At 38.1% G+C, this 18,267-nt stretch overlaps 1 protein-coding gene across 6 annotated transcripts in view; it reads right to left on the reverse strand.

The window, feature by feature from the left end:
* Positions 1 to 6,140: 6,140 nt before the first annotated feature.
* The window catches only part of ARID4A (AT-rich interaction domain 4A), a 51,076-nt gene continuing 38,949 nt past the window's right edge, over positions 6,141 to 18,267 (reverse strand). For 3 of the 6 annotated variants that reach the window (XM_052783509.1, XM_052783508.1, XM_052783513.1), the window contains 10 exons: positions 16,901 to 17,151; positions 14,771 to 14,968; positions 13,465 to 13,549; positions 13,072 to 13,273; positions 12,801 to 12,863; positions 10,550 to 11,680; positions 10,249 to 10,353; positions 8,821 to 9,036; positions 8,462 to 8,608; positions 6,141 to 7,984 (listed from right to left, as the gene is read on the reverse strand). In XM_052783509.1, coding sequence (XP_052639469.1) covers positions 7,881 to 7,984; positions 8,462 to 8,608; positions 8,821 to 9,036; positions 10,249 to 10,353; positions 10,550 to 11,680; positions 12,801 to 12,863; positions 13,072 to 13,273; positions 13,465 to 13,549; positions 14,771 to 14,968; positions 16,901 to 17,151 — 2,502 coding nt within the window. In that variant the 3' untranslated portion in view covers positions 6,141 to 7,880. The remainder of the gene's footprint in view (positions 7,985 to 8,461; positions 8,609 to 8,820; positions 9,037 to 10,248; positions 10,354 to 10,549; positions 11,681 to 12,800; positions 12,864 to 13,071; positions 13,274 to 13,464; positions 13,550 to 14,770; positions 14,969 to 16,900; positions 17,152 to 18,267) is intronic. The other 3 variants (XM_052783511.1, XM_052783512.1, XM_052783510.1) reach the window with 3 other exon arrangements.

Below are 18,267 nucleotides of genomic sequence, written 5' to 3' on the forward strand. Positions count from 1 at the left end.
CCTGCCAAAAACTGGCATGATGAGACTGGGCTAGTGAACAGACGCTCATTTGGAGGTGATGTTCATTGCAGCACAGCCAGGAACACAGCTCCTTCCTTCTCAAATGAGTGTCTGAACCAAAAGGCTAGAAAAGCATGCAATTACTAGTCAGCCCACAGAAAACAGAACAATTTCAACAGGAAGGGTCAAATGAGAGTCTTGCTCCAGAATGCCCTGTACATCAGTGGTACTGGCAGAGTGATCAGATCAATCATCTGGAAGATTATAATAGAGGTTCCTTGAATTCTCTCAAGGACGGGAGCAAAGTCCTAATTTCTGTAACCCCTTGCTGAGAGCTTCCACTACTGAGCTGTCTGTTGGAAGGCAGCGAAAGGATGTGGCTGCAGTCTTCTGTAAGGAAAGTGTGGGTTAAATACCTAATGCCCAGAGATAGAGTGTGGCTGCGACTTCAGTGCAAGGAGGCATCGCTCTGTACTCTTAAATACCGAACTTTGAGAACTAGAGTTTATGCAACAGTTCTTTTTTCAACATTTTCTGTTAGCTAGGTTAGGAAGTCAGAACACAGCATTTGAGGAATCTAGTTCAAATCTTGGGAAGTCCATTAAGCTCAGCTCTAAAATTTCTTTAATGAGTCTGGCCCAAACTCTAAAACCTGTAAAAGCAATTTGAGCTTGTACCTGAACGTGCATCATGCTTGCACCTTGAGTTTCAAGAGGACAGCATTAAGAGAACTCTAAAATTTAAAGTTACAATTCTGCTAAATATTAGAATTTTTTTAAATTATGTTTTACCTTAACTTCATGCTCCTTAGCATTTTGGTGTTAGGTTCATTCTGTAAACACAACAGGGAGCATTCAACATTCAAGCTTTAGTAGTTCAGGACTGTAAAATGATGGTCAAGTCTGTTTTGCCAGGATTTCTCACATAGAGAAGCAGATGTAAGTGAAAGAGATATGAAGGACCCTAATCACTCTTAAAAAAAAAAAAGTCTACACTTATACAATGCTTGAACAGACCACGGCTGGTTAAAATTTTTTATTCTGTAACTCACTTTAATCTGAGGGAAAGCGAGAGGACTGCCGAGGGAGCTGGGCTTACTGTGTAAATACTTAAGGTAGCATACTTGACATATCACCATTTGTTTACGTAATGTGAAGGGGAGCTTATCTAAATTTCAAATAATCCAAGTAGAAATCCAGCTGGTGGCTATTTCTGTATTTTACAGATCCTGCCCTTCCTAGGAGGTAGAACTGGGGACCCTCTTCCCCTCTTTTTCTGCCCGAGGATGTGTTGAATTTCTGTGCGTGCTGCTGCCCCAGACACCTGCCAGGAACTCTCTTTCGGGTCACGGCTGAGGGAAGAGGGTTTCAAGCCTCCTTTGCAGCAAGGCACACTCTAACCACCTCATCGGTAGGAAAGGGGTGTTGGCCGCCTCTCCTGCCGTGCTTTTGCTGTGGGGCCCGCTTACATCTCCGGGAGAAACTGCCTCAGTGCCCCACGGAAGCCATGGATCCCCCAGGGACGGCGGCGGGACCTGAGGAGAAGAGCTGCAGGACTCCAGCCCTGCCACCTTCTCCCCCGGGGCCCTCCGGCTCTCCCAGCCCTTCCCGGGAATGGCGTCCATCGGCCACCCCGCGGAGTGCCCCTTCCCCCGGGTGGGGAGCGCGGCCGCCGAGGCGGGAAGGCGCAGCCGGCCGCCGCGGCGGGGCCCAGCGCCATGGCGGCGAGTTCTCCCGCCCGCCTCAGGGCAGCGCGTCCCGGGCCGCCGCCTCCGAGCTCCCGCCTCTCCGTTTGGGGGCGGCGGCGGGGCTGGCCCTCGAAACGCCGCCTGAGCAGGGCCCGCGGTGGCGGAGAGGCTGAGGGACGGGCCGGGGACCCCTCGGTAACCCGCCCCTCACGCGTGGGGACCCGCGGCGCCAACTTGAGCGGGGCTGCGGGCGGGCTGTGCCGGGCCGGGGGAGGGAGGGTCCTGCAGTCGGCGTGTGTGGAGGAAAGGAAAAAAGCCCACAGGTTTCTTACAGGTTTTTATTGCCTTCAGGGCACGTAGGGAGGATGGCTCGAAGAGGGAAGCGAAATGCTGCGGCTGGCGACAAAGGCGACGGGGCTGCGGCCATGGCGGGAGAGGCGCTGCTGGGCTCCGGGGTCCGGCGGCGGGAAGGCAGCGGAGCTGGAGCCACCGCCGTGACAGGGCTGTAAACTGAAATGGAAGAGGAAAAAGAACGAAGGGTATAGAAAGCAACACTTGCAAGAGACCCGACCTAATGCAGGCAATCGTGGACTCGACTATAAAAAGCAGTACTCCACGGAGAAGCTGCTGGGGTGGCACACAGTAGCTGCTCGCAGGGTGGGAAGCAGAAGGAATCAAGGGTTTGGGTTTGGGTTTTTTTTTTCCTTTTGAAATAGCTTTAAACCTTTCCCATTCCTAAAGGAGGTAATTTTCGGAAAATGAATGAGCATCAAGAGAGATGGTTTTAAGCTGCACATACACATAAGTGGCCTGTTGAAAAAAAAAAAAAACCCCAAACCCACCCTTGGGCAATATAATAAAGTATTTCATACAAATTCTGCATCTTACCCCTCCTTACGTAACCGGCATAGCTGGCAGGATCATGGCAAATTAGGTCAAGCTGTACCCAGATGAGGGATTAGAGGAGGAGTAGTTTAGAAATAGCTGAAGACACTGACAGGGCTGAAATAGAAATGTTGTTGGGTTACGCTGAAGAGCAAGGAAAGAGAGACAGCGCCAGTAACATCTGTGTCCCTCACCCACAAGGCTCAGAGTGGGAGTTAAGCAAACACGCTACTGATAAACAACCTGCAGGTTTTCACAGCTGTAATGAAGCTCTTGTGCTGATTTTCTTTGCTGGCAAGCTACACAACATAGAGAAAGTAAGCGTCGCAATGCTTCCATGTTTTTTTCGTAATGAGCGAGCTGTACTGGTGAGTTAAAGCCAAGTGTCATAAAACAAAGACAGACACTTTTTCACCTTTGAAAACTATTGGTATAGGATAAGCAACAGCCTCAGGGTACTAACTAATATAAATAGCAGGTAGTTGCAGACCTGAAGCAGAACCAACAAGCACAGCCCTGCTCTGAAACACAAAGTAGGATTTTTCCAAAAATGGGAAGGAGCAGGAATAGCAACATAAATAGGGCTGAGATAATTCAAAACAAAGAGGAAGCCAGAAAGCCCTATTCTTAGAAAGGGTGAAAACCAGTCTGCTTTCACAATTAAGATTGCCTTACCTTTTCAGCTTTCTTTAAATGACAACGCAGCGAGTATTTGTCATTGGGCTGTGACTAATCACAAAATCCACCACTCAACTGCACATATCCAGACCAATAACACTGTAACACAAAAAATTGAATTTACATATTCCTCCAAAGCAATGGACAAGATGAATAAATGCTTGTGGAATTTGGGGAACTCTCAGATTTCCAAAACAAATAAACAAAAATCCCCCAATAAATACCAGATACTTAGTGGTAACTAGTAAAGGTGAATAATTTTAAACTCCCCTGAGACCTCTTAAAAAATCATCCTATTTGGTGGAAGATAATATGGTAGAGTGACAGATTTTCTCAAAATTTGAGGGCAATAGCTTGATAAATAGTGTAAGCAAATTATAAACTTTTTCCTAAGCCTTGGAATTATAGTGAGTCTGTCTCTGGCAACATCCCCATTGGTTCCACTGCTTTATTATGTTCCTTGCATCTCCAGAGAGAGTCTTTATCCTGCACATTATAGCAAATAATAAAATCCCAAGTACAGAGAAGTAAAAATAACCAAGATTTTACTGCACAATATCTACAAAACGCAAGGGCACAGTGAAGTAAATGGCTCGACATACTTTTGTTAACACATTCACCTTTTGTTTCAGCTGGTAAATCTGTCTTCCAGCTCATCTGTCAGATTTGTTTCAAGCAATCAAACCAAACATATTCTTTTCTTAAAGCAGCATTTCTTAAGACTTACTGCTGTAAAAGAATTCCAGTAAATGCTGCCCAGAAAACCCATTTGGCTGCCTCAGCTTCCAAGAATATTTTTAATGGGGAAAAGAAGAACATTTTATAAGAATATTCATTTTTGTAATGTGAAATTCCATCTGACTGACAAACCTATCCAGAGAGAGAATGCTCTCTCAAGAGTGGATAGTCTGATTGAGACACATGCATTGACAATCCTAAGATTCAGATTCTCTTTCCAGCTCCCCATCAAAGCCATCCTGTGTAATTTTGGTAGCCATTACTATGTGGCTCCCTACACATAACATAAGAATATGTATCCATTTTAAAAATTTCTGCCTGGATCATTCTAATACTGCACCTTTAAAAAAAAATTAGATTCAAGTAGAACTTGTGCAAATACCACAAACAGCGAAGAAGTGATTTAATCACTTGTTCTCTTCTACTGCTGTCCTTCAAATTAAAGGTCTTTGCTGCTCCCCGTGAAGGTCAGATACATTATGCTTCATGAAGATACACACGTTCACTTGCCCTTGTTACGCTTTTCTTTCACTACTGATTAAACAGATTTACAGAAATAACCTCTGTTGAAATAATGGCTTATTATTGTTCCGACATCTTTGCTTCTCCTGCCTCATCTGTTCAAACTGATTAAGCAAGAGAAGGTTTCTCAAACACAAGCAATCTGATCGAGGAGCCAGAAACAAGTGGAGATTTAACTGGGTGTTGCTAAACTTACACATTACAGAGAAATTAAAAGCTCATTAGTCTACATGTAGCTGGTATACTTTATGAAAAGAAAGTAGGGAAATGAACCTTTTCTTACCTTACGTCTTCGCATGCAAATGTTCCAAATTTTTTCCAACGTTCAGATACATACTAATACAAAAATAATAAATCTGCCAGAAATCTGACAGTTCCGTCAGTTGCAGGAGGTGGGGGGAGAGTCCAAATTCTTACAGTCCTGTTCTTTTTAACAGTTCTAACAGTGTTTGATCCCCTAATCTTAACTGTATCTTTTTTACTTCCTAACTAGACTTGAAATAACATGTATCATTGATAAAAACTGTCAAAGATTAGAAGGCGGGAGAACAGTGTGAAGCTTGCCAAGAGAGTGCTTTATTTTTGATTGCTCTTGCAAACATACCTGATCTCTTACTAAAAAAAAATCCCAATTCAGTTTAATCATAATTACTGTGTCCTCAACAGCATAAACTTTCATTTAAGGCAGTGGAAGACACTTTGGAATTTATTTTATGTCAACAAAGGAGAAATAAGGGCATTCTAGTAAAGTTAGAAATAAAAGACCTGTTAGGGTTTCTTGTTGAGTTCACCGTTAGTACAGGACAGTCCCATATTATATAGTTAATCTTCTTTTCCCTGTGGTATTTTTAAATGTCATAAGAAACTACTTTAAACATCTACCAAATAATCTGGCTGATACGCTTCTTGCCAGAAAGATAAAACTAGGAAATCAGTAACATGCTAGAGGCTTTGCCAGTGGCCTGGCAGAAAGTCCACCTTTTCTTGCAGGTTTAGCGCTTGGCCAGAATAGTGATGTTAGTTGTTACTGGGGGCTGTGGGTGGGTGTGAGTCTGTCTGTCTCTCTGATGAGTACTCGCGCAAGGTAAACAGGTGGAAAGAGGAAGTAAGGCAGTGAGTTCTCTGTGTCAAGGAGCAACCGCCTGTTAGAATGGGTTTCCACATTTCATGGAACCATACCTTCAGTCTCCCATGCAGTATTTTAAACATTCCTAAGAGATAAGGAGAAGCAGTGAGTGTACACACTGTGAACGCCTATGCCAAAGTACAGACGGTTAGGAGCTCATCCATCATCTGTGCACGCTGAGTGTGTGTATATGCCTGTTTAAGGCCTCACACAGCTTATAAACAGAGGTTAGATATCTGCGTAAGATAGAATTAATTTGTATTTCACTGAATTTAAAACTTACTTCTTCAAATACTAAACATGGAAGATAATCTGAGAAAATGTGACCCATGTTATTTCCTTTTAAATGAGTATTGCTTTTTATTCATAGCTATTGTAAGATTAACAGTAAAAGTTAGCTCTGAAAAAAGTCTATACAACAATTTATGGAGATTAATTTTCCTATTTAGGTAAGTCCAGACATTTACAAGAACAATCACTTAAATAAAAATAGAATATAAAGCCTATGTTTAAAACATGGCCTTTATTAATGCTGTCTAGTGAGCTCCATATTTTTCTTACATTGAAATAGTTCTGCTTTGCTTAAGAAAAGACAGAAAAAGTGCATTTACAAGAGTACTTTTTCTTTAATTTTCTGCGAAAATGGAAGGAATTGGAATCACAAGGTGACAAATGTTGTAAAATGAAATTTCAAGAAACATCAATTTTAGTAATGCTACGCCATCACTAGTGTTTCATTCTGACTTTCTGCCGTGTGAACCAGAATATCCTGATATACAGTCTAGAGCATCTATGTTATTACTCTACAGCATATTAAACACAGGAGAAGGGGTTAAGAACCCCTTTCAATGTACAAACATGAATAAAAAAATTGATAAAAAAATCACTTTTATACATAATGTATATGCAAACTGTTTTAAATACATGGTTTTGGAAGAGTTATTTACAAACTGTATCTGTCTGTGGGACAATCCACAGACAAAGCATACACAGTTGCTTTACTTTATTGTTGCATCTCAACTTTGGGAGATATAAATTCATTCGGCAGTACAGCAAACATAAGAACTTGTGACAAAGTATCTTAAGGGCAACCCAATAAATTTTGTTCCTCAAAACAATGTAAGTACTAGGACTGCCAAAGTTTCCAAATAAAGTCATAGTTTAATCCAGATGCCCGCTTACAGACCTATGTTGTGGAGGATACGTAGACAGACCCATGTGAAATACAGGCACAGCTACTGGATAAAACCTCCTTAAGAGCCATAACTGATAACTATGTTTTATCGAAAGAGTGAACTAACCTAGAATTTTTTTTCCAATTTTATTAATATTTTAAAAAATACATAAAAATACAACATCCAATGTCTGAATAAATATATTTAACAAGTTGCAAGATACCTTATTTTACACAAAAATTTCAGCTTTAGAAATCTTGTTAAATAACTTCATTGTTGTTATATATTTCATTTTTCGTCTTTTTGTAACAAAATAAAAACTCTGAAATTACATAGAAAAAAGACAAAATATTTTTGTCAAGGGATAAGATAGTCCACTGAAAACCTATTCACAATTCCACTGTAAACATTAATAAACATTAAAATATTTGCATAATCGTGTGCTCAAAAATCCTATAAAAAGTGGAAGACTTATTACAACTGTAGTTTTCAGTCAACTACACTTCCTTTCACAATTTATTTTGTCCCATTTACACCTTTAAAACTGGGCACATTGCTGAACACATACTTTGGCAGTTCTGTATAGCAAGTGCTTCCACAAAGAGGAACTACTCACCAAGAGTTAACGTACAGCTCAGTGAAAGTGCAGCAGTTACTCAATTCTTTTTGATAAAACTCTGATGTCTGCTTGGTGCACTTGCTTTTCTAAGATCTCCCTAGAACAGCTGAATGCTTCATTGGACATAACTTTTCAAATTTGATAAGTGCCCTTTCTCTGCATTAATAAAAAAATAAAAAAAAAACAACAAAGAAACAAAACCAAAACCAAACACAATGACAAGCATGTCACATTGTGCCTACAAACCTTCAGTTACCAATGAGCTTAATTTCTCTGAACAGTAAATTAAACAAAAGAAAGAAGGTAGGAGGGGAGAACAGGTACAGTCCAGCAGTGGAAGTGTGTACAGAATATACTTGGCAATGTCAAACCAGTTGAGTGCTTTCTGTGGTTGAATTTCAGGATTTATGTCCATGGCAGCAAGTTGCTGGCAAGGCAGAGAAATGTGTATCACCTGCATTCTACAGCAAGCACGTTTTGTGGAGGAGAAGATGATGATGGACTCATTCCAGTGTCTGATGAAGCAGATGACATGGATGCTCCTGTATGTGACACTGAATATACAGAACAACAGATCAGCATCAGATTATCAAAGTACATGTCAGAATGAAGGTTTTCTTGGTTATTAGGTTGTTTAAAAGACCTCAAAGAAGAGGCACAGTTACAGAAAACTGAAAAGGATTTTTTTGTCAATTGCTTTCACTGTTATATTCATGTAAACTGGATGAGTAACCTTACCCTTTCTGCATCACAGACCAATTGAAAAGCTAAATCAGATGCGTCATTACGCTGACTGAAAACTCAGACCGAGCTTGCACTAGGAAGTCCAAGCTTCTAATACACAGTTTTTAAAACAGTCAATGTTTTGTTAGGGTCAAGTTCTAAAAAGCCACAAATATTCTTTCTAAATATGCATACATACGATAAACAGATAACACTTTTTTTTCAAAAATACTGTCAATTAAGTTGATTTATGTATTTTCAAGAAAATGAACTTCTCATGGGAAACATAAAGCAAATCTGAAAATTACCTTCTCTGTCTTTCTTTTTTAATCGTTTTCTTCTCCTGTCGATGGTTGCTACTTCTGACTTCAAGGACATGTAGTATTTTCGTATTTCCTGTAGTTTTTCTTGTAAGAAGGAGATCCTTTCAGTGCTGCTCATGTTGTCCAGTTCATCTTAAAAGTGGGAAGAAAAGAAAAAATGGCTTCATCAAGGTGATTTTAAACAAATAAATGCAATTCTTAAGAGTATACAAGATGAAGCATGAAAGATACCACACTTCCGTAACTACACCATAAAAGGCCTATACCTAATTTAGAATCCCAAAATTCGCAGAACAAATTTTCTTGTAAATTCCCTCTGATCAAGTCACTTAAATAATTCTTACTGAGCTGAAAACTCCATTTGTATACTCTAGGCGAAGCATTCTGGTGGTGGTGTTTCTCTCGGTGTTTATCCTTCTCTCCATCTTTGATGTGAGGTGAAATCACTCTTGCAGGTGATCGAGAAATCTTCTGTGGTTTGGATGCATTTATGTGTTTTACAGGAGTACATTTACTGGAACTGTCCAGGACAGGAAGGTCTTCACTGTCACTACTTTGTCCTGCAGTAAGAGAAATGTATTTGGACTTCAAAAAAACAACCTTGACGTTTTAAAAATTGTAGTTATCGTCAGAAAAAAAATGATTAAGAAAAAACTGTCCCTTCTTGCTCAGAAGATCCCAGAATGCACACAAGGAAAAAACATATCAGATTCCATGTATAACCTTATCAGACAGAACATGCACTGAACTCTCAAGCGTACTGATCTTTAATGCAGGAGAAGTCACAGGCTGACTAGGCCTTTAGTTAAAAAGCAATAGTCAAATTTTTTTAAAGCAGCTTATTAAAATAAGAAAAGATAGTTTATCGGTGCTCTAATAAAGTCACATATTTGGGGGTTCTAATATAAAGCAGACAGTAGAATTCCTTTCTTAAAGATTAAAACTGTATTAATATAGGTAGGTAGCACATGACTGTGTATGTTTACCAAATTGCTTTACACATCTAAAGGAACACTTCTGAAACATGGCTAAAAGCATAAAAGTTTTAACATGCAACAGAAAATTTTAAGCTGATATATGCAAATATTTTAGATTCCCACAGTATTGCAAAGTTTTACACAGGCGTGTTAAATATATCTGAATATTTTATGTCAGATAATTAACATTTTAGTTTGATATTTAAGAATTTTAACAGTGCTGCCACAGGGCCTAAATATTGACTCATTCAATACAATGATCACCAAAAATGAGCTATAGAAACACAAAAATCCAGATTTCTATAGCAAGTTAAAAAAATAGTCACATACTTGAGATAAAAACAAACAAGATTCCTTTTGCTGAAAAGTTACTCTTTAGCATCAAACATTTTTTCTGTACTTCATAAATGACCTTTTTCCCACGAGTAAACACCTGTCATAAGACTTTAAAGGAGATGTTTGTTGAACAAGCTCCCCTCTCCCAAATTCATAACCGACCCAATATATAAAAAAAAAAATCAGCATAATGGTAAATATTTAGTAACTGCTAATATACACAGTTATTAAAAGTTTTTCTTAATGAAGTAGTTAAAAATAGTCAGGAGATTTCCCAGTAACACTGCTACCACGCAGCTGGTAATTTCTCTCCAGTTAACAGCCAATAATCATGATGAATAATAATGAAAAACCCTGACAAGGAAGTCCCATCCAACAGAAATAACGAGCAACAGTGAGCCCTTATACATGTTCATAGGACAGCATAACCTTCCCCCTTCTCCCCCTCCAAGAATGTACCTGTTCCATTCTTTTCATTTTTGGCTGCAGCACTTGTTCGCTTTGGAGTACGCTTTTGTTTTTTTGCCAGTGTTCCACTATTGCTATCACTGGGTCTTTTTTGACCTAAATGAGGAAAAAAAAAAATTAAAAAAAGACTCCTCAAATATTTCTGCTAATCACAAGCTTTTTTTATAAGCAACAAAGGAATTTAAAATCAGAAGACAAAACAAACCAGCAATTTTTAGCAAAGTAACAGCAGACTTAAGATGACTTCAGAAGTCATTACAGCAGAGAATGACTTTTCACAGGAAATACTCACCTTTCTCTCCAATCTCTCTTTCTTGCATGGCTATACTACAACTGCTTGATGTAGTACTGGCTTCAAATCCGTTAGCAGACTCACTTTCACAGAGACCTTCTTGCGACTCTTCTGCCACACTGTCGACTTCAATAGTCATGTCACTTTCACTCTTGATACTGCGTGATTCATCCTGACTAAGAGTAAGAGGTGAGGCCACTGAAAAGCTCGACTGGACAGCAGGGGGTAAGGCAGATGGATTTGAATTTGAAGCATTAGGGTCTGGCTTTTCTGATATTGTATCTTCACTACTGCTCTTCTCCTTTTCATCCAAGTCATCCAAGTCTACTTCATGGCAGAGCAAAGTTTCAGGACCAATCTGAGGCATTGCATCATCCTCATCTTTTAAGGGAACATTCTCATTTTCTTCAGATGGACGTTCAAAGTTCTCATTCCTCAGCTCTTGACCATGCTGAACTGACTCTGCCACCAGGGATGGCATTTCCTCATTTTCAGTTCTGAGAGACTCTTCAGCGTTCAGCCCTCTACATTCCTCTGCTCCAGTACATTCATTGGTCCTCTCTTCAGATACAATATTTGGCACTTCCATCTCACTCTCTCGTCGATTTCTCTTCTCAGGCGATGCTTGTTCCAAAGTTTTCCTTTTCAAAAGCTTCTTATCTTTTGTAGGAGGTTCTGTTTCACTTTCAGTAGTGCTGGAAATTTCTTTACAGTCCAAGGAAGACATGTCTAATCTTTCAGGTTCTGTAAGAGATTCATTTGCCACCTCTTCTTGGCTTCCTGGTGAAATCTTTGCATTCTCTGAAGAGGGATCTTTTGACTTGCTCCTTCTCCCTTTTCCTTTAGGTGATTTTTCAGCCTCTCTTTTGATTTCTTCTATTTGTTCTGTTTTGTTTCCGAAGATCTGAACAATTTGCTCACTTTCTTCAACTTCCAGTTTCAGTGTTTCTAGTGGCTGTACTTGAGTCCTGTCATTTTCTTTCAAGGCATGAGGAATCTTTGGGTTTTCTTCATCTAGCTTCTCATCATGTAGTTTTTCGCTTTTTTCCAGTTCTGAAGTCTCTGGAGAGAATTCTTCATTCAAATTCTTTTCAGATGACTCATCTGCTTCACTGTCAGATGAGCCAGAGTCTGCAAAAAATTTTAAAAGAGAAGGAAACAGCACCCTAAATCATCAATTACAACACAATTTCTTTTTTTGACCACACAAAAACTTTTTTTCCAGTAATCTATGGTATTCACATCAGTTTACAATAAACAATTTAAAACTTAAAGAATCCTGTGTTATTCAACACACTTATTACAGTTCTTATTTTTACTCAAAATTTCTGTGAAACTACAACAGTAGTTGTACTATTAGAGTTCAAGGCGCATCTGGATGATGCTCCTAGTCATATGATTTAGTTTTAGGTAGTCCTGCGAGAAGCAGGGAGTTGGACTTGATGAGCCTTATGGGTCCCTTTCAAGCTGAGATCTTCTATGATTCTACTATTACTATTTCCTAAATAAGCCAATATAAACAAATTACAGTTTATAGTAGCAAAAATAGTTTTACAGATTGCCATGATCTGGTATCTACCTGTGGATATTGCCTCCCTCACCTGACATTACAAAAAACAAAAAACAAGACTCCTCCCCTCCATGCACCCCCAGACAGAAAAAAAAAAAACAAAAAAACCCAAAACAAACCCAAAACCCAACCAAACAAAAACAAAACCCCAAACCCTTCCACACCACAATATGGACATTTCATTGCTAAACTATTGTACGAATCACGCACCATATACAGAGCAAGCATTATTACATTACCAGAAGATTATTCAGGCACCTGTACTAAAAGGAGACAGTGATTTCACTTCAGTTCTTGTTCACAGAGGCTTAGAAACACCAAAAATATTGCCATCATTTGTATATAATTAACAACTCTGCTGGACGATGTAGTACTGAGCTTGAGGACTTAATTACCACAATAAAGACTATCATTATACCACTAGATTTGGTCTGTTCAAGATTAGGACTGAAAGGCCCTGGCTAAAGAATATGGAATGACTTGCACAGTCACTTCCAGGCCACAGCTCTTCTGTGAGCAAACTGTGCTCCTCAGCAGTGTCAGCTCAACTACTTCCTCAATAAAATTCACAGGGAGAAAGGAAAAACAAACAAACAAAAAAGTAAAAAATAAAAATCAAACCTCTTTTCAAAAAGGTACTGAAAAAATCTCAAAAGCATACACAGGACTGAGATCACTCACCGTTTGATCCTCTATCAGAATCAAACATTCCTGAGCTACGTCTTGTCTGCCTGCGAGGTGTTGCTAAAATCAAAATCAAAAGTATTAATTTTTATAGAGTAAAATCTGCATCAAAAATTTGTTTTGTTATATTGCTTGTTCACTGACGGGTTAAGTAGGACTTTAAAGCTGCTGACAGCACTGTGTTTGCTGAAGTTGTCATACTAATGCACCGCATTACATCACTGTTTACATGCACTTCCATGCCAGAACACGAGTGCACTAGATGTACCTTCTGTTCCATTTGGTAATGGTGAGGAATCTGACAAGTTGTTCCGTGCACTTCTGGCTCCTGATTTACCTTCACTATTAGGCGTTTTGGATAAACTGCAAGACGTGTTTGATGGAAGAGTAGATTTCAGAGGGGGTCGCCCACGCTTTGATTTTTGTTTCTCCTCATCCTTCTTCTCATCCTTTTCACTGTCTTCTTTACTCTGAGGGGAAAACAATGAATTTTTATTAATATATTTCACTGCCGATTATCAAACCTTTTCTCATTTTGCTCTACACTTCTATTAAAAAAACTAGACTGTGGACTGAATAACTTTTTTTTTTTTTTTTAAATAATGAACAGTGATAGTCATTAAGTATTGTACTACAATAAACTTATTGAAATAACCATTACTTTTGTTTTCTTCTTCTGTTTTCTCTTTGGTCCTCCTTTGTCCACAGGCCAGATAATCCGATCAGCTTTCACCCATTCATCGTATCTAAAAGTGAACAACAACATACTGTTATCACTACATATAAAAAAGTTGTTTGCAATATGAGGATTAAAAGACTGAGTTACAGAAAATATTTATTAAAGAGAGGTAGGAAAGCAGAGCGTGTATTTACAAACACATGCAGCATCTGGCATTAGAAAGATGAATTACACTTCTAGCCCATTAAAAAAAAAGGGGGATGGGGGAACGGAGGTGCAAACTTCCCTGTCTCTTGCTAGCAAAGCACTGGAACTCAGGGGACTGAGTCAGCTATAAAGTTTGTCAATATTTCACATCATATACCAAAGGCAGTTTTCACCACACTGTGCCTCAACAGTAAAATACACTTCTTTTTTTTTAAAGGTAAAGTTTTTAAATTATAGCAACAAACTGGATGAGATTCTGAAAAAGCACAAATACACTACTAGTGCTCCTCAAAATCTCCCTAGTCACTAATAAGGCAAAGGGACACATATAAGTAGTTGGGGGATACGTTCCCCACACATAAACTTTACGTTGCCACATAAAGAAATTTGCTTATTTTACTTAGAAATGTATGGATTTGGAATATCTCAAGTTATATACCAGAAGTGTTCTGTTTTTAAAAATGATCGGTTTTGTGATATTTTTGTCTACATAATCACAATGCTCTTAACAACAATAAAAAAAGGCTTTTCTACAGCAGTATTGAATATAAAGCATGGCTGCCAAGAGAAGCATTTGATAAATTTTTTTTCTGTAGTTCTTTGTTGCTTAGTCTTCTCCTACCCTCTCTACATGTAACAACCGTTCTTTATAATCACAGTCAACATTCAATACAGGAATAAATTTTGTTGCCAAAATTTCAGTGCTTGATACACTTAATTGTAGATGTCTTCACCATTATCAATGACTCCCTTAAATAAAAAAGTCTGATAGTGCTAACGCTAGCTGACACAATAAATTACAGGGATGCTCCTCTGAGAAGTGAGGATTACTCACTTTAAGCCAGATGGAAACTTGGAAACATACAAGTAAGTATATTCTGAGATTTCAATGCAATAGTGTCATATCATGAACAAAATTACTAACATTGAGAAGTGTAATAAGAGTCAGATCCTGTTATCATGTTGATAATTCAATCTGGAGCCAAGTCACTTATCATCTTTCTCTTTTTTCTTAAAAACAAAAATTCTTTTGCAAATAATCCTTTTAACAAAGAAATGAAAGGCAATTTGTTATCCTCACCTTACATTCCAACCATAGTAATGAACTAAATATAAAACTTCTCCATCATCAATTTCTGTGCTTTTAATACTGGCTTCATAAATTTTTTGAGTCTTTCCGCGTCCATATTTTACTTTCACTTTGGTTCCAGTCAGGCAGGGTTCTGCATCCTCCTCATCCTCTTCACCTTCTGATTCTCCTTTGTTCTCAGTTTCCTCCCTGCAGTAAAGTGTATTTAAAATGCCCACTAATTAGCGATAATTAAAGTTTTAACATTTAACTAGCATAGCCAAGCTACTACAAAAGAAAAAGGCTGCAGGAAAAAATTCTTTCATTTTCTGTATCCTGCACTGCCTCTGAAGCTACCTTGGACGCAGCTTTTTAAAATCAAGAACAGGACTTCGAGAGAATAGGGGTAAGTGCCAAAAATGTCCAGAAAAGTTATATTGTAATTTAAATGCAATTTATTAGGTGCACAAAGCTTAAAGCTTACACCTCAAAGCTTAAAGCTTATTTTTTTAAATGAATATTTTGATAACACAAAAAGAAGAAAAAGTTAACTCAGTGTTTGGCTCCTAAATAAGACAGGAAGAACGATTCTCAGCTTTTAAAATAGACCTGAATTTGACACACTATTTAAAAAAAAAAAAATTCTTACTTCTACAGTTCGGTTAATAGGCTACGGTTTACTAACAGTGCACACAAGTCTGAATCGCCATCATAGTATCCTCTCATGGATACAAACACGATTCAATTGAAAAAAAAAGTTGATTACAACAATATTTAACCAAGATTAAAAGTGTCTATACAGCTCTTATTAGCTGTATCTACCTCTTATTATAGGTATATCTAATATTTAAACATTCTACTTAATCATATTTTCAAGAATTACAATCTAACCTACTTTACCTATACTTCTCTCCCTATTTTAGGGTGAATTTAACATAATGTAAAAGTTAAAACTACAAAAAAATCACCAAGAAAGAAAATACTGAAAAAGACTATGGGTTTGCTTTTAATGAAATATATTTGCTAGCCTTCAGTGAAAGCTGAACTATCTTGTTGTGGCAAACAATTAAAAGAAAGAGGACAAGCACCATTCACGCCACTTAAAGAAAACTCTTTGAGGCCTTAGTCATCCAACATACCTCTGCAACCTGCTGCTCACCCACACTGTACATTCATTTGAGGCATTTCTGCATGCTATGGTGTACTGCAAGATTATTTTTTTTTTGACTGCACAGTGACACTTTCTTTAAAATAACTGTGTGTTTTTCCCACTCCTCAAAGTTCTTTAGAAGAAAATATGCAATACTCCTATCAGGCTTTATTCAGTATCAACTTGTGTCCACATCACTTAGCCACATGGACAAGAAAAACAAGGTAAGAAAGGCAGCTTAAGCAGGTAAGACATTGCCCTTGACCACAGCCAAAGTTAGCTAAGAAGAGGTCTACTCTGGTAATAAATTAGTCACCTCGTCACAACTCGTTTGTAACCAGGACTATAAATCCAATTTAACTTGTCAAGCTTAGTCTCAGCATGCTATTTTCCCTTTGCCCTTCCATGTCTCTCCATCCTCTCCTCTTCCACCTACCTTTAGGTTTCATTCAAACTCCCTCTCTCCTTCTCCTTTGCTTTATTAGCTGATCCCCTTCCTGCCTGCCTACAATACATCAAGTAACAATAAAAACAAGCAAGCTCTAGGTTCACCAGCCACCACCAAACATTTAAACAAAAGCACAGGAGAAGAGGGGCTCTCTTTTCCATTTATATTTCAACTGCCCAGAAAAGTCTGCCCAAACAGTTGCTCACAATCCATACAGCACCTGGCATACTTATAGCCTGGTCTACTTGATGTCTGTACGTACTAGTGTGAGAAAACACCAACACAACCTTGGCAAGACCTTCAAGAAAATGAAAGTGAAAAATAATGTCTGGCATCCACCAGAAAAAGATGCTTCCATAAAGTACAGCAGACTCTACAAGCTTGAAATAAAACCTTCCCTTTCCTGTCTGGCTGAGTGAACTAGGTCCCCGATTTCCATCTTTTACTTGCTAAGATCTCCAACTCTGTGTATATTCCTGCTTGGAGTATGGCTCAAGCATGACACAGACATACTCATAAGAAGGTGAAGAAAATTAATGTTTACCTCTCCTTCTGCCTCTCTTCCTCTTCGTCTGACTCTTTATCAGAATCCTCCTGTTTTTTAATTTTTTTCTCTTTTTGCTTTGGTATACTTTTTCTCCCTAGTGAAGTTTCATTTTCTTTCTTTTCTGCATTCTCAGGTGTTTCCTCTATATCTTTGTTTTCTTTGTTACTGTCTTTTAATTTGTCTTGTGTTTTATCCTCTTCACTATCTTTTTTAGCTGGGGTTGCATCACGGGCAAGTCTTCTTCGTCCCTAGAACAAATATAAGATCAGTTTAATGACTCCTGTCAATTGTTCTCTGTATAGCCGCCCCAAATCTTAGCAAAAGTGAAACATACTATTCTTGTACAAAAGAAAGGCTGAAGATAACACCAAAAAGCAAAATATTCTAAAATCTTAAGATAATAGCTTAAAGTCTTGTTATCGAGGAAAAAGGCAAAATAAAGCTGTTCTGCTTGGTTTGGAATAAGGAGGATGAGCTTCTGATTAACTTCTGGAGGATTTCAGGACATTTGTTTGGACCTGCAAGGTCTGTTGCCCTCATAGAAAGGGCTAAAAAGTCTTGATCAACTACAGCAACAGCATTAATTAAAGTGTTTGTATAGGACTACTGAGAGAATTCATCTTCCTTTCAGCATCTTCAATCCTGATAGCCACCTGTTGATTTCACAGAACAAAAATTTGTCAGCTTTAGAAAAACTTTAAGTATCGCATTTTTAAAAGGTACTTTCAGTAGCCAGACAATTGCTGTCTGGGACTATCTGCACTGGTTCTTGGGGATCTAGTACAGGTTTATCATTTTACTATTAAAAGTCTCTTGATAGGGTCATTGCTTTGTAATCGGAACATTTAAAATACATTATGAATGCAAGGTTAATTATCTGGAGGCCATCCAAAGATTACAGTAATGAAAGCACTATAATAATTAAAATTCACAGTACTATAACAGTTAGTACATTGGAAAAATAATCATTCATAAATAGTTAGCTGGTGACTGGATTAATAAAGTAATAAAATACATAACCAAATAATATCTAATTATTAACAAATTAACATAGACAGCCAATGATAAAAAACACAAAAAATTCTTCCATTTCTTTATCCTCTCACCAGTTTTCTCCAAAAACACAAAATAAATGAACAAACTAACAACAAAGACAATGTCATGCCAGGAAGTTCATTAAGGCTGCTACAGCTTGGAAAAAAATCACTTGCAGTTAGATAGAAATATAATAGGTAATACAAATCTAAACTTGTGTTTACAGTATGTCCTTTCACCTATTAATTTAAAAGGCCATATACTTGCTTGAAAAGCTGGTTTGCAAGAAGTACTTTAATAGAATTGCATTTTAGTTGAACAGAATCCTT

This window comes from Harpia harpyja, chromosome 3, assembly GCF_026419915.1.
Source record: "Harpia harpyja isolate bHarHar1 chromosome 3, bHarHar1 primary haplotype, whole genome shotgun sequence".
Taxonomy (NCBI): Eukaryota; Metazoa; Chordata; class Aves; order Accipitriformes; family Accipitridae; genus Harpia; species Harpia harpyja.